The following is a 16,805-nucleotide window of genomic DNA, read 5'->3' as shown; positions in this document are numbered from 1 at the left end:
CGGGGGGGGGGGGGGGGGGGGGAGAGAGAGAGGCCATTGTAAGGGAGAGAGTGAGCCTAGCGAGGTGGAGGGAGGGGAGTGAGCCCAGTATGAGGGAGAGTGAGCCCAGGACTGAACCCATCACGGGATCACGGGGGGAGAGTGAGCCTAGTGTGGGGGAGAGTGAGCCCAGTGTGGGGGAGAATGAGCCCAGTGTGGGGTGGGAGAGCGGGCCCAGTGTGGGGGGGAGAGTGAGCCCAGTGTGGGGGGGGGAGAGTGAGCCCAGTGTAGGGGAGAGCGAGCCCAGTGTGGGGTAGAGTGAGCCCAGTGTGGGGGAGAGTGAGCCCGGTGTGAGGGAAAGTGAGCCCAGTGTGGGTGGAGTGTGGGCCCAGTGTGGAAAGGCACCATGGCAACACTGATGCGCAGCAACAGACTCCAATGTTAGTGTCCCTGGCACAAGCGCTGGCAAAGGTGAATCAGCCCAACAGCAGAAGATGGCGGCTGAGGATCGGTGACTTTGACATTAGTTGGTTCTGGCAACATGGTGGTTGTGACTCGAACGTAGATGGACTTCTCTTACTGTACTCCTCATGTTCTCTCATTCTTAAAGTATAAATATAGTGCTGGGTTATGGCAACAAATGAAACATTATCAGCATATTCTATTGTATTTCACTGTAAAATATATGTAACAATAAGATGAAGACACCTCCCCCCCCAAAAAAAAGATGACAATGCACTGGGAGTGCCTGCTTCAATTCTGTACAATTTCTGACGTGGCATTTGAAACCATTACCTTCTGGTTGAGTTTAAACTGAATCTTCACTTTGTTCATTCATGGGATGTGGGCCCTCATTTACTGCCGTGGACCAAGAAAGGTTCAGATTCCTCAGATACTGAAAATGTCATACCCAAATGCAGCGAGGCCTGGACACAATCTAGACTTGGACTGATAAATAGCAAGGAATCTCTGCACCACACAAGTGCCAGCAATGACTATCTCTGAAAAGAAAGTATCTGAACTATCTCCCCTTGACATTCAACAGCAAAGCGATCAACGAATTTCATACTGTGGGAATGATTGTTGACTAGATCATGATCTAGACCAAGTACAGTGGCTTCAGGAGCAGGTTGGAGGTTAGGAATACTGCAATTAGTAGCTCATCTCCCGACTCCCCAGAACCTGTCCACTATCTACAAGGCAGAATTCAGGAGTGTGATGGAACACGCTGAACTTATCTGGATGGATGCAGCTCCAACACCACTCAAGAAGCTTGACACCATCCAGGACAAAGAGAGCTGGTGAGGAAGAGCTGCAAGTTACCAGTCCACATCCATTATCTGAAAGCACAACCTTAGTTTGCACATTTAATACTGCGGATGCTGGAATTCCGAAACAGAAAGTGCTGGAGAAAGTCGACAGATCTGGCATATTGGACTTGAAACATTAACTCAGTTTCTCCCTCCAGAGATGGCTGCCAGACCTGCTGAGTTTCCCCCTTTCTTTTTCAGAATTGTAACATCCACAGTATTTGGCTTTAATGTGAAAACTAACTGTATGCTTTCAGATAATATCATTGGGGGAAGCCGGTAGATGAGGAGGCCACTGAGGACAGATCTTTGAGGATACGAGGGGTAATGATCTGGCATCAGAAAGAGAAAGCATTGAAAGTGCTTCTCTGGATACGGTTCGATAGACAAGAATGACACCAGCTAAGAGCTGTGCGAGCCAGTGGAACAACAGAGCAGAGGCGTTGGAGGGGGACGTTGTGGTCAACCATGTCAAAGGTCAAGTCAGACAAGGAAGGGCCTTTGTCACAGTCACTTAGTGTATCATTTGTGGCTTTATTCCAATACGTCACAGAACAGATGCTGATAACTGGGGTAGGGGAGAATATTTGGTTGATGCTTCCCTTAATATCACGTGGCAGTATTGGTACCCATTCAGCATCAGCCTCCCATGCTTATAGACTTTATTAAACATTCACTCTAAGCATGTGACTGTCACTGTCCAAGGCAGCATTTATTGTTGAGAGTCAGCCACATTGCTGTGAGTCTGGAGTCACATGGAGGCCAGGTCACACAAAGACGTTAGTGAAACAAATGGACTTTCCCCCAACAATAAGCTACCTCCCACCTTTCTTCATCTAACCTTATATTCTACTATTGCTTTCTGTATCACCTCCATAGGTTCACCTTAAATATCCATGGGCTATTCACTCAGCACTCACTGTGGGAGTGTGTCCCGCATTCCAACCTCTCGCTAAGAAGCTTTCTCCTGCACCTCTAATTTATTATTGACTGTCATATTTACAATCACTTGTTTTATACTCCTACCACAAGTGAAAAGATGTTCTGTACATCTGCCCAATTAGTCCTTTCATTACTTCTACAGGTGTAATGTTGAGAGGGTGGAGAAAAGATTTATGAGGATGTTGCCAGGTTGGAGGGTTGAGTTATAGGGAGAGGCTGAATGTTTTCCCTGGAGCGCGAAGGCTGAGGGGTGACCTTATGAGAGGTTTATAATATCATGAGGGGCATGGATAGGATGAATGGACGAGGTCCTTTCCCCAGTGTAGGGGAGTGCAAAACTAGAGGGCATAGGCTTAAGGTGAGATGGGAAAGATTTAAAAAGGACCTGAGGAGTTACTCCAGAGGGTGGTGTGTGTATGGAACGAGCTGCCAGAGGAAATGTTGAAGGCTGGTACAATTACAGCATTTAAAAGGCATCTGAATGGGTATATGAATAGGAAATGTTTAGAGGGCTATGGGCCAAGTGCTGGTAAATGTGATTATGTCAGATTGGGATATCTGGTCGGCGTGGATGAGTTGGACCAAAATGTCTGTTTCCATGCTGTACATCTCAATGACTCTGTAATTGACAATGGATTCATGGTCATCATGAAATTCTCAATTCCAGATTTTTAATGAGTTCACAGTCACACTATCAGGATTCAAACCTCAGGTCTTCAGAACATTACCTGGGTCTCGGTATTACTAACCCAGTGAGATACCATTAGGCCTGCACCTCCCCTTGTCCACTGGTTCTACACTAGCACTCGGCGAATAAACAAGAGACTGGAACTGACTCTTCAGCATTCCCCCTGCACCCTGTGCTGCAGAGCTCAGGAATAATCTGTCATCAGCCAGCAAGTACTTCCATTCATTCTCCAGGTCTCACCTTGTCCTGTTCCAACTTGTCAGATTACACTGAATGAGATTCATTACCAGTAGTCACGGTAACGATGCTAGTGATGTCCCTGGGAACTGCAATCCTTTGCAGGAGTTACAAATGTTTTTAAAGAAATATCTCCCGCCCTTTCACCCACATGGTTCAGAATACAGCGAGGGGGAATCAAGAGGGAGATTCAGTGAGTTATGTTGAGAGTTTGCGAATCTCACCCAGAGCACTGGCTTCCATTACTGTTCTTAAAGGGGGCTTCACAACATAGACAGCCTGAGACCCAGCTGATGTCAAGGAGGCAGCAATGAGTGAATGACATGGTGGCTCAGTGGTTAGCAATACTGCCTCACAGCACCAGGGACCCAGGTTTAATTCCAGCCTCAGGTGACTGTCTGTGTGGAGTTTGCACATTCTCCATGGGTTTCCTCCATTTGCTCTAGTTTCCTTCCACAATCCAAAGATACACAGGTTAGTTGAATTGGCCATACTAAATTGCCCATAGTAGTCAGGGATGTGTTAGTAAATGTAGAGTAATGGGGAATGGGTTTGGGTAGGATACTCTTTGGAGGGTCAGTGTAGACTTGTTGGGCCAAAGGGTCTGTTTCCACACTGTAGGGATTCTATGACAGCTACTGTGGGATCACACATCATTTACATCAATATCTGTCTTCATCGCAGACGTGAACTTCACCCCGAATCAATGTTTATGATACAAATTGCAAACACTGTGGATGCACAGAAACACTCCCAGGTGTGACCCAGGAAATTCATTATGGGAGTGGGATGACTGTCCACAATTTGCAACCAACATGCACGCCTTAAATAGGCTCTAATTGCAGCTGTAAGTTGGCTCCATCTCCAATCCATGGTGAGATGTTTTGCTTCCCCATGTCAAGAGGGCTAAAAGTACAGCCAGATGGTACATAAATTGCTTTGCTAACTTGTGGATCCCAAAGTTCAGGGTAAAGCGACTAGAACTGGACAGTCTTTTCCCCACACTGTACCACCACCAATTTGGAGAGAATATTTCCTGTGGTCCTGTCCTCTGGTTAATCATCATCCAAAATTTGCATCACCCACCACACTGACACTACATTGTTCCCATTCTTGTTTTCAGATAACCTCCATTCTCCATTCCTGTAGCCTCCTCCATTTGAATAATGATGGCCTCTTGCCTGTCACCAATTTACATTGGTCTGCTATTTGCATTCACATTTCCAGTTGTCTGAGCCATAAGCTCCCTGAACCTCATTGATCTCTGCTATTTTTTCCTTCTTTAAGTTGTTCCTTAACATTAATTTTCCCTTCTATGTGTCTTGTTATCAACCATCTCCTGACAACTCTTTGTGACATTTTACCAAGTTAAATGTGCTACATAAATCCAGTCCCCATTGATGTTGCTGCAAAATGCATCTGGCTATCGGGCGAGTGCAACATTTTTCAACAATGACGTAAGCTGCTAGCCCTCACACAGAGAGAGTGAGGGAGAGACAGTGGATAATTTTCAGTCCATCAGAGGTCAAAACCTTCCAGAGAGAGGTTTACCAAAGAATAGACAATTCCATTATATAGCATCGTTCACAATGTCAGATCATCCTAAAAGCTTTTTACAATCAATCATGATTTTATTGAAGTGTAGTCGCTGTTGTAATATAGGATGTAGAATAATCTGTGTACTGCAGGATTCCACAACAAACAATGAGAAACTGAACAGAAAATGTATTTCAGTGGTCTTTCTGTGTGTCTGTGCGCGCGATGGTGTGTGTGCATTTCAGTATTTATCTGTGTATGCATTTAAGTGTGCATGTTTGTGTGTATGTGTGTGTGTGTATGTTTGGCTGTTTGTGTGTATGTGTGTGTATGTGTGTGTGTGTTTGACTGATTGATTGATTATTGTTACATGTATTGAAGGCGGCATGGTAGCTCAATGGGCGGCATGGTGGCTCAGTGGTTAGCACTACTGCCCCAGGATCCCAGGTTCAATTCCAGCCTCGGGCGACTGTCTGTGTGGAGTTTGCACGTTCTCCCCGTATCTGCGTGGGTTTCCTCCAGGTGCTCCGGTTTCCTCCCACAGTCCAAAGATGTGCAGCTCAGGTGAATTGGCCATGCTAAATTGCCCATAGTGTTAGGTGCATTAGTCAGAGGGTGGGTTACTCTTCGGAGTTTCAGTGCGGACTTGTTGGGCCGAAGGGCCTGTTTCCACACTGTAGAGAATCTAATCTAATCCACAATGAAAAGCTTTGTTTACGGCCCGTACAGGCAGATCAGAATAAGCAAGGATGTACAGCTCAGAGGTTGGAAAGGATTCTGAGAGACAGGATTTATAATTACTTGGAAAACCATAGGTTGATTAGAGATAGTCAGCATGGCTTTGTGAGGGGCAGATCATGCCTCACAAACGTTATTGAATTCTTTGAGGGTGTGACAAAACACATTGATGAAGGTAGAGCAGTAGATGTGGTGTACATGGATTTTAGCAAGGCAGTTGATAAGTTTCCCCATGGTAGGCTCATTCAGAAAGTAAGGAGGCATGGGATACAGGGAAATTTGACTGTCTGGATACAGAATTGGCTGGCCCAGAGAAGACAGAAGGTGATCATACATGGAAATTATTCATCCTGGAGCTCGGTGACTAGTGGTGTTTTACAGGGATGTGTTCTGGGACCTTTACTCTTTGTGATTTTTATAAATGACTTGGATGAGGAAGTGGAAGGGTGGGTTAGTAAGTTTGCCGATGACACAAAGGTTGGTGGAGTGGTGGATATTGTGGAGGGCTGTAGTAGGTTGCAATGGGACATTGACAGGATACAGAGCTGGGCTGATAAGTGGCAGATGGAGTTTAACCTGGAAAAGTGTGAAGTAATGCATTTTGGAAGGTTGAATTTGAATACAGAATACAGGGTTAAAGGCAGGATTCTTGGCAATTTGGAGGAACAGAGGGATCTTGGTGTCCATGTCCATAGATCCCTCAAAGTTGCCACCCAAGTTGATTGAGTTGTTAAGAAGGCATATGGTGTGTTGGCTTTCATTAGTATGTAGATTGGGTTTAAGAGCCGCGAGGTTATGCTGCAGCTCTATAAAGCCCTGGTTAGACCACACTTGGAATTTGTGTTCAGTTCTGGTTGCCTCATTATCGGAAAGATGTGGAAGCTTTAGAGAGAGTGCAGAGGAGATTTACCAGGATGCTGTTTGGACTGGAAGGTATGTTGCGGGAGCTAGGGCTTTTCTCATTGGAGTGAAGAAGGATGAAAGATGACTTGATAGAGGTGTACAAGATGATGAGAGGCATAGATAGAGTGGATAGTTAGAGACTTTTTCCCAGGGCAGAAATGGCTATCACAAGGGGGCATAATTTTAAGGCTTTTGGAGGAGGGTTGAGGGGAGATGTCAGATGTCATTTACACAGAGAGTGGTGGGTGCGTGGAATGCACTGCCAACAGTGGTAGTAGAGTCAGATACATTAAGGACATTTAAGAACTTTTCGATAGGCACATGGATGATAGCAAAATGAAGGGTATGTAGGTTAGCTTGATATTAGAGTAGGATAAAAGGTCAGCACAGCATCAAGAGCCAAAGGGCTTGTACTGTGCTGTACTGTTCTATGTTCTATGATGTAAAAAGGCTTAGGCAGAGGCATACAGGTTGCATTGCACAAGGCACGTAGTAGGCAAGATCAACGTTAGTAAAATTAGCATTATGAAGTTGGAGAGTCCATTCATCAGTCTAATAACAGCCAGAAATAAGCTGTTCCTGAACCTGCTGGTGCATGTGTTCAGGCTCCTGTATCTTCTGCCTTATGGAGGAAGTTGTAGGAGATCATTACCGGGATGCAATGGGTCTTTGATGATGTTGGCAGCCATTCCACAGCAGCAAGCCGTGTAAATGGAGTCCATGGATGGAAGGTTGGTTTCTGTGATGGTCTGGGTTGTGCGCACCACCTTCTGTGGTTTCTTATGGTCCTGGGCAGAGCAGTTGCCATACCAGGCTGTTACATACCCAGACAGTCTGCTTTCACTGATGCATCTGTAGAAGTTGGTGAGGATCCTTATGGACATGCCAAATTTCCTGAGCCGCCTGAAGAGGAGGCGTTGTAGTGCTGCCTTGACAGTTACATCTATGTATATGTTTGTGCGTGTTAGTGTGTATGCGTGTGTTTGTGGCTGTTTGTGCGAGTGCGCATGTGCATGCAAGCACTTGTATAAATTGTGTACATTTAAGCAGATGCAATAATATCACAACATTGGCATCTGGTGTCCAATAAACTGAAATGTCAGAGGCCTAACCACCTTGAAGTACGCAGTCATTTGGGTCTGGTGACTTATTTTCTTGGCAATGTACATCCATCAACAGGATTCTGTTTGTTTATCCTCACACATGGAACAGTTGTCCCCTTTTGACACAGTCAATGACATGTTGCCCAGGTTAGGTACACCAGGAGTTAATGCTGGGATCAGCTTATCTTTATTGTGCCTGGCCTCACAACAGCATAGCCCATCCCCACGGCACTAGGGCTGACATTTCCAGATCTCACACCTGCCAGGTTTACGGCTTAGAGGAAAACTAAATTTAGCAGCAATCAGAGTGAAATTGTCGGCAGTCTGAACTGACTTGACACTGCGCCAATCACATACTGCATATGGATCCTTCCAGCTGGCAGTGAGAGGGAGAGTGTGATGATTCTCCTTTCCATTAGCCCGGGCTAGATTAAAACCCAGCACCACCACACTGCACCCCGGGCACCCACACACACAGCTGTGGCTAAGTCAACAAGAATACCCTTCCTTGCTCAAAAGGTTGTGGTTCAAGCCCAATCGAGCACTGCACACCCCATGCCAGCGCTGAGGAAGTGCAGCACTGTCACAAATGCCATCTTTGGATGAGATGCTACCTTTTCAATACGTGCCCTTTAAACAGAATTACCGAGTGAGGTTTCAGGGTGGTCAAATTACTGCTTACGGGATCTTGCTGTGTACAAACTGGCTGTCAAGCTTCTCGTATTGTGGCTCAGAAAGCACTTTGTTCCTCCTGGCTGCAGGCCGCTCATGTTTGGAATGGACTGCCTTAAAAGATGGTGGTGGCGGATTCTGTCGTGACTGGCGACAGGAAAGTGAATAAATACATGAAGGAGAAGCATCTGTCGGCCCCTGGGATTGGAAGAAGATGGAGCTGGCCGAGCCGGATCGTTCTCTTACAGGGCAAGGACAGATAATGATGGGCCTAATGAACTCCTTCAACTCTTTACCTTTCAATGATGGGAGGTAGAAAGTGAGGTCTGCAGATGCTGGAGATCAGAGCTGAAAATGTGTTGCTGGAAAAGCGCAGCAGGTCAGGCAGCATCCAGGGAACAGGAGAATCGACGTTTCGGGCATAAGCCCTTCTTCAGGATTGAGGAAAGTTTGTCCAGCAGGCTAAGATAAAAGGTAGGGAGGAGGAGGGACTTGGGGGAGGGGCGTCAGAAATGTGATAGGTGGAAAGAGGTCAAGGTGAGGGTGATAGGTCAGACTGGGGTGGGGGCGGAGAGGTCAGGAAGAAGATCTCAGGTTAGGAAGGCGGTGCTGAATTCAATGGATCTGATCGAGACAAGGTGGGGGGAGGGGAAATTAGGAAACTGGTGAAATCCGAGTTCATCCCTTGTGGTTGGAGGGTTCCTAGGCGGAAGATGAGGCGCTCTTCCTCCAACCGTCGTTTTGTTGTGGTCTGGTGATGGAGGAGTCCAAAGACCTGCATATCCTTGGTGGAGTGGGAGGGGGAGTTGAAATGTTGCGCAAGTCTTGCCAGACCACAACATCGAATCCATCGAATTCAGCACCGCCTTCCTAACCTGCAATCTTCTTCCTGACCTCTCCGCCCCCACCCCAGTCTGACCTATCACCCTCACCTTGACCTCTTTCCACCTATCACATTTCCGACGCCCCTCCCCCAAGTCCCTCCTCCCTACCTTTTATCTTAGCCTGCTGGACAAACTTTCCTCATTCCTGAAGAAGGGCTTATGCCCGAAACATCGATTTTCCTGTTCCCTGGATGCTGCTTGACCCAATGATGGGAGGTAAAAAGCTTTCGGACAATTTGAAATCCATTAGACTATCACGTATTGGAGCAGAATTAGGACTTTCAGCCCAACAAGTCTGCATTTGATGATGGCTGATATGTTTCTCAACCTGCCTTCTCCCTGTAACCCTTGATCTCCTGACCAGTCAACAACCCATCTATCTCTGTCTTAGAATACTCAATGACTTGGTCTCCACAGCCCTCTGCAGCAATGAGTTCCACAGATTCACCACCCTCCCCATCTCAGTTCGAAAGAGTCGTCCTTTCACCCTGAGGCTATGCTCTGCGGTCTTAATCTCTCCTACCTGTGGAAACATCTTCTCCACGCTCACTCTATCCAGGCCTCTCAGCGCTCTGTATGTTTTACTCAGATTCCACACCACATCCTTCTAAACTCCATCAAGTGCAGACCCCCAGTCCTCAACTACTCATGTGACAAACCCTTCATCTGCAGAAACATTCTTGTAAATGGACCCTGGACTCCCTCCAACACCAGCACATCCTTCCTTAGATACAGGGCCCAAAACTGCTCACAATATTCCAAATGCGGTCTGACCAGAGCCTTAAAACAGCCTCAGCAATACATCTCTGCTCTGTATATAAAACATGAAAAGTCTCCGTAAAACGGTAACACTGTCATTTGTCCTCTTATTACATCCCTCTTGCTTCTGTAGTTGCTGACTCCTTTGCCTGTAACTCTATCATTCAACCTTGCCCCATTATTTCAGATAACAGTGACTCCCATCATGCAGCAACATACTGTACTGGTGATGTTTAGGTTATGTTTAACATTGGCAATGTTAACCTGACTGGCTGAAGAAGTCCTCTAAGGCTGAAGGTACTGAAGTCTCCTTCCAAACTGGGAAAGAGGCACACAGCCCTAGAATAACCCTGCTGAAATCCCTTCAAACATCTAATCATTGCGGGGAATCAAATCTCTCTTGGAATCGGAAAATTAATCTCAAGTTCTCAAAACGTAGAGTCATAGAGTGACAAAGTCAGACAGCATGGAAACAGACCCTTCATCCAATCCATCTGTGCTGACCAAGTTTTCCAAATTAAACTAGCCTCACTTACCTGCATTTGGCCCATATTCCTCTAAATGTTTCCTATTCATGTACGTCTCCAAACGGCTTTTTAATGTTGCAATGGTGTACCTCATCTACCAATTCCATTGGCTGTTCATTCCACATATGAACCACCCTCTGTGTGAAAAAGTTGCCTCTCAGGTCCCTTTTAAATCTTTCTCCTGTCACTGTAAAAATATGCCCACAAGTTTTGAACTCCCCCATCCTAGGGAAAGGATCTTTGCTATTCCCCCACCTATGGCCCTCATGACTTTGTAAACGTCTTTAAAGTTACCCCTCCACCTTCTATGCTCAAGGGAAAGAAGTCCCAACTATCCAGTCTCTTCTTATAACTTAAACCTCCCAGTTCCAGCAACATGCTGGTAAATCTTTTCTCGGTCCCCTCCAATTTAGTAAGTGGCCACACCAACATCCTGCACAACCTCAATATTATGCAACAACCCCTATACTCAAAGGTCTGAGTAATGAAGGCGAGCGTGCTAAATGCCTTCTTAACCACCCTGTTTATCTGTGACACAACTTTCAAAGAACTATGTATCTGAACCCCTGGATCTCTCTGTTCAGGGCCCTACCATTAACTATATAAGTCCTGCACTTGTTTGTTTTACCAAAATGCAAAATACCTTACATTTACCCAAATTAAACTCCATCTGCCACTCCTCACCCCATTGGCCCAAATGACCTTAAGTAACTTTCTTCACTGTCCACTCCACCACCAATCTTGATGTCATCCACAAATTTACTGATCATGTCTCTAATATCCTCATCCAAATCGATTATATAATGACAAACAACAGTGGACCCAGTGCCAATCCCTGCGGAACATCTCTGGTCACAGGCCTCCAGTCCAAAAAACAACCCTCCATGACAACCCTCTGTCTCCTACCATCAAGCTGATGTATCCAATAGGCAACTCTCCCTAAATCCCATGTCATCTAAACTTACTTAGATCGCAGGTGAAGATCAGGTTTGTTTATTTCTCTGATGAATTGGTTGGAAGAGATAAGTTGGCCAGGGTGGGTACACTCAACAATGCCATGGGGCTAACCCCCACATTTTTATATCCCTTCTAAAGACTGGCACCTGTGCCAATGCAGCACTCCTTCAGTACTATGATAGGTCAAGGGTTGGAGTGGTGCCAGTCCCAACAGCCTTTTGACCTGGGGGCATAATGGCCATCAGCTGGAACCAAGGTGATAGATCAAAGAAATATATATTTGGCACTGACTCCACATTGCTTTTGTTGGTCTACCTTCTGTGAAGTCACTATTTTCATCCCCTTACCTCGAGCAATTGGCCACCTCGATCCGGGCTCCGACACACTCATGACCTCCGCACCGCGGGGCAGGGCTGTCACATGATCTGGAGCGGCACGTGCACGATCCCGTGGCCTCTTTGTCTGCATGCTCGCACAGTTGCCATGGAGACCATGGCCCGAATTCACCGTCCACAGTGAGATTTCTCACCTGCGTCAAAGAATCCCAACAGTCAGGTGGAGCGAACATAATTTCAAATGTCGCGGAAACGTAGCACAATATTGTGAGCTGTTGTGTTTCTTAAGGAGGAAAAATGTCTGCACCCATTAAAGACTGACCTCTACCAGTTCTCTCGCCTTGCCCTGCAATGCAACAATGGTGTTGGAAAAGAGAGATGGGGGAAGACTACACCACCAGCCTCTCCAAAACCAAAGGTTGCACAGCACTAACTCGGAAATGTTCCTCCCAACAACAACTTGGATTTATATAGCACCTCAAACACAGTGAACAATTGCATGGCATAATTAGGCAAAGTCGCAAAGTGTGGCGCTGGAAAAGCACAGCAAGTCAGACAGCATCCAAGGAGCAGGAGAGTCAATGTTTCGGGCCTAAGCCCTTCACCATGAATGTGGGGGATTGGGGGGGTGTGCGTTCGGTGAAGGGGGCTGAGAGATACATAAGGGGGTGGGGGTGAGGCTGGGGTAAGGTAGCTGGGAATATGATAGGTGGACGCAGGTGGGGGCTGATAGTTATAGGCCGGTGGGGAGGATGGAGCAGACAGGTGGGAAGGAAGATGGACAGGTAGGACAGGTCATGAGGGTGGTGTTGAGTTGGATCTGGGATGAAGTGGGTGGACGGGAGATTTGGAAACTAGTGAAGCTGATGTTGATGCCATGTGGTTGAAGGGTCCCAAGGTGAAAGATGAGGCATTCTTCCTCCAATTGGCGGGTGGCTTGGATTTGGTAGTGGAGGAGGCCAAAGACTCATATTTTCTTAGGGGAGTTGGAGGGGGATTGAACAGGTCGGCCACAAGGTGGTGTGGTTGTTTGGTGCATGAGCTCAGCTCTTTTTCCCCTCCACATTCCTAATGAAGGGCTATGCCTGAAACGTCGATTCACCTGCTCCTTGGATGCTGCCTGACCTGTTGTGCTTTTCCAGCACCACAGTTATCGACTCTGACTCTCCAGCATCTGCAGTCCTCACTTTCTCCATAATTAGGCAAAGACTGACTCTAAGTGATATTCAGGCAGGGCACCAAACAATTGGTCAAAGACATGGGCCTTAAGAAAGAGAGGGAAGTCAAGAGGTTTAAGAAGGGAACTCTGAGCTTAGGGTCAAAAACAGCTGAAGTCACAGCTGCCCTTTGTGAGGCAAAGACGGTCATCTGGGGATGGAGTATTGGAGAGATCATCGAGGATGTTAGGACTGGAAGAGACTCAGAATTGTTCTGAGACGGATTAGAATTATAAATGTGAGTGAGGACAAAGATAATGGACAAATGGAAATTGGTACAAACTGAGGCTACACTGCCCAGAAGATTGACTCAAGTTGCCCTAGTATCTGTCACTGACCAATGCCGATCACAACCTAAATACTGCATCACTTAATGAGTCATATTTTTATCTTTGTTTACTTACTGCATTGTCCCAAACCTTTCCAATTACCCCGAAGGTGAGAAGACATTTTCTAACCAACCTGTTAAAAGATATTATTTAGATTTCTGCAGCAGGTTGGGACTTTGACTCAAGCCTCCTTGAGTTCAGAGGCAGGGACACCACTACTGCGCCACGTGAACCCTTAACCATTTCAATGTAATCACGAGTCACACAACACCAGGTTATAGCCCAACGAATTTATTTGAAATCACTAGCTTTCGGAGCACCGCTCCTTCATCAGGTACATTGTGATTTCAAATAAACCTGTTGGTATAACCCGATGTCATGTGACTTCTGCCTTTGTCCACCCCAGTCCAAGACTGGCACCACTTCAACGTAATCATGCCATTCTTTGTCAGTTTAATATTGGGAAGACATTTTTGTCAAATGTCAGGAACTTTCATGCTTCTGATGTTAACAAAAAAACTTCTTCACCTAACTTTTTGATGAGTCTGTTAGCAAATTCATAAGCTCTATCAAAAGAGGGAACAGGTAAATACCCTGCCATCTGTTAAAATTAACAGCTAGCCCAGAGTATTAGAATATTATTTAAAATCAGCAAACAGATCATTTTAGCATGCAAGTGTGAGCTTTTTAAAACATTGCCATTAATGAATAACACATAGCAAAATGTCTGCTTTCCTGTGTCATTTATTTAATGTGTCAGTCTTGACTCAGTGGGTAACTGTCTCTGAGTCGAGACGTGGCAAGTTCATCGTGGAGACTAGATGACAAAATCTAGGCAAATACTCCAGTGAAGGAAGGCACTGCCTCTTGGATGAGGTGTTAAACCTAGACCTCCATCATTGTTCATCCTTCAAATACGACCATGAAATAAAACAGTCGATTTGCTCATTGATCTCAGGGATGATCCTGGGATCTTGCTGTGCACCGTGTTGTTGCAACACTTCCTGCCATTACTTTTTGGAAGCAGTTTGTTTCATGCAATGTGGCCTTTGTTGGCAAGGTCAGCACTTGCTGGAGGTTAGTTAAGAGTTCAGACACATTGCTGTGGGTCTGGACTCGCTTGTAGGCTGCACTAAGGATGGCAGATTTCCTTCCCCGAACAACATTACACTTTAAACAGGCTTAATTGACTGTAAAAAGCGTCACGATATCAAGGCTGTGAAAGACTCTGTTTATTTTTAATTTGCTATCTAAGTATAGCCTGAAAGATGATTCCCTTCTCTTCCAGTTGTTGTCTTTATGTTTAATGTGCAGCATGGACCAGCTGTCAAGAAAAACCCAAGAAGAAATAGGTCAGGGCCAACAGAAAATTAACAAGTTAGAACCTGGTAGTAAAGAAGGAGGCCAGTCAGCCCATTGTATCAGTGTTGGCTATCCCAACAGTGCCAACCCATCCCTCTCCCTTCACAGCTTTGCACATTATTTCCCCAAAGGTATCCACTAAATACCCCTTTGCAAGTTTTTTTTAATCTATGATGTGGAGCTGCCAGTGTTGGACTGGGGTGGACAAAGTCAGAAGTCACACAACACCAGGTTATAGTCCAACAGGTTTAATTGAAATCACAAGCTTTTGAGCGCTGCTCCTTCATCGGGTGAAATCACCCCACTTCACGTGATGAAGGGGCAGCATTCCGAAAGTTTGTGGTTTCAAATAAACCTGTTGGACTATAACCTGATGCCATGTGACTTCTGATTTTATTTGTCTATTCAAAGGAGGTGGCCTTTTCTGACAAGGCCATTGTCACAATCGAATCTGCTTCACTCCAATGTTAACAACCCACTACGTTCTGAAAAGGCCTCATTATCTCTACACTGGTCCTTGGTTACCAACCCTTCTCTCAACGGTAACAGTTTCACCTCACTTATTATCACAAAAGTCCTTCATCGTTTGGAACAGCTCTATAAAGGTCAGCTGCTCAGTCTCTCCATGGTAAGGGAAGAATCTCACCTTGGGCACCACATCAGTGTATTCCTTCTAAATCAACTCCAAACCCCTGATAATGCTTGGATAGAAAAGACAGCCAGAAGTGAACGAGTGGATATTCTAGCCACTTGGCTGGACAGAACTTGAATTTGGCTGAAGGGAAGAGATTTGCTTTTGAAGTTGTTCACCTTGCACTCATTTCTTTGGTTTTTCACAATAGGCCGAGTGTCGTAAAGCAGGTTGTGTTTTCAAATCTCAAAACAAAATGTCTATGTAGATGTGACTCAACAATTCCCCAGTGTGCTAAGGATTATACTAACAATTAATTTAAGAATATGAGCTGGACTCTCAACATGAGCAAATATGCATCAATATATGTACATTTAGCAGGGCCCTGTCCTGTGTGGGACAAAGGAACCTATCCAGGCATTGCATATTGTTTTCCAATTAAATAAAAACACAGGCCTGGTGCACTCTCCACGGTAATATCTACTGACAAGTCGACTTTGTCAACCAATCAGCATGCTTTTCTCTGAGTGTTGCCCCTTGTGCACCTGTCTTGATGAGTGCAAGACAAAAGGCTTTGATAGCCTGTCTATTTCTTTACGATAGAGAACTAGAGGAGTAGGCCACTCAACCCTTCAAGCCGGCTCCACCATTAATTACAATCATAGCTGATCATCCAACTCTGTATCCTCTTCCTGCTTTCTCCCCATACCCTTTGATCTCTTTAGCCTGAAGAATTATAACTAATTCCTTCTTGAAAACATTCCATTTCTTTTAGCTTCAATCATTCCCTGTGGCAGAGAATTCCACAGGCTCACCGCTCTCTGGGTTAAGAAATTTCTCCTGATCTCAGTCCTAAATGGCCTACCATCTATCCTTAGACTGTAACCCGCTGGTTCTGCATCAGGAACATCCTTCCTGCATTTGCCCTGTCTGGACCTGGTGGAATTCTGTGGGTTTCTGTGAGATCCTCCCTTATTCTTCCAAACTCCAATGAATCCTAACCGATGCAGTTTCTCCTCATAACTCAGTCCCGTCAACCCAGGAATCAGTCTGGCAAACCTTTGTTGCACTCCCTCCATAGTAAGAACATCCTTCCTCAGATAAGTAGACCAAAACTGCACACAATAATCTCGATGTGGTGTCACCAAGGCCCTGTATAATTGCAGCAAGGCATCCTGGCTCCTGTACTCAAATCCTCTCAATATGAAGACCAACATGTCATTTGCCTTCTTCACCACCTGTATTTATCAGAACTGTCCCTGTATTTTCAGTAACAAATGGACATAGAGTCATATAGCACAGAAACCAACCCTTCGGTCCAAGTAGTCCATGCCAACCATAATCCCAAACTAAATTAGTCTCCAAATCTAAACTAGTCCCACCTGCCTGCGTTTGGCCCATATCCCTCCAAACATTTCATATTCATTTAGCCACATGTTGTTTAAATGTTGTAACTATACCAGCACTTCCTCTGGAAGTTCATTCCACACACGAACCACTCTCTGTGTGTAAACGATGCCTCTTGCGTTTTTTTAAATCTTTCTCCTTTCACTTTAAAAATATGCACCCTAGATTTGAATTCCCCCACCCTAGGGAAAAGACACCTGCCGTTCACCTTATCTGTGCCCCTCATGATTTTATGAAGTTCCCCCCCTCAACCCCCTACACTTCAGTGAGAAAAGTCCCAGCCTCTCCG

The 16,805-nt window shown here is 45.6% G+C and overlaps 1 protein-coding gene across 1 annotated transcript in view; it reads right to left on the bottom strand.

Moving 5' to 3' along the window:
* The window catches only part of sema5ba (sema domain, seven thrombospondin repeats (type 1 and type 1-like), transmembrane domain (TM) and short cytoplasmic domain, (semaphorin) 5Ba), a 326,569-nt gene that overhangs the window by 65,787 nt on the left and 243,977 nt on the right, over positions 1 to 16,805 (bottom strand). Inside the window, exon 15 of the mRNA XM_043694515.1 lies at positions 11,583 to 11,764. Within this exon, the coding sequence (XP_043550450.1) occupies positions 11,583 to 11,764 (182 nt within the window). The remainder of the gene's footprint in view (positions 1 to 11,582; positions 11,765 to 16,805) is intronic.

Source organism: Chiloscyllium plagiosum, chromosome 7 (assembly GCF_004010195.1).
Source record: "Chiloscyllium plagiosum isolate BGI_BamShark_2017 chromosome 7, ASM401019v2, whole genome shotgun sequence".
Taxonomy (NCBI): domain Eukaryota; kingdom Metazoa; phylum Chordata; class Chondrichthyes; order Orectolobiformes; family Hemiscylliidae; genus Chiloscyllium; species Chiloscyllium plagiosum.
The sequence above is the reverse complement of the archived record's forward strand: the minus strand, read 5'-3'. Positions and strand labels throughout refer to the sequence as shown.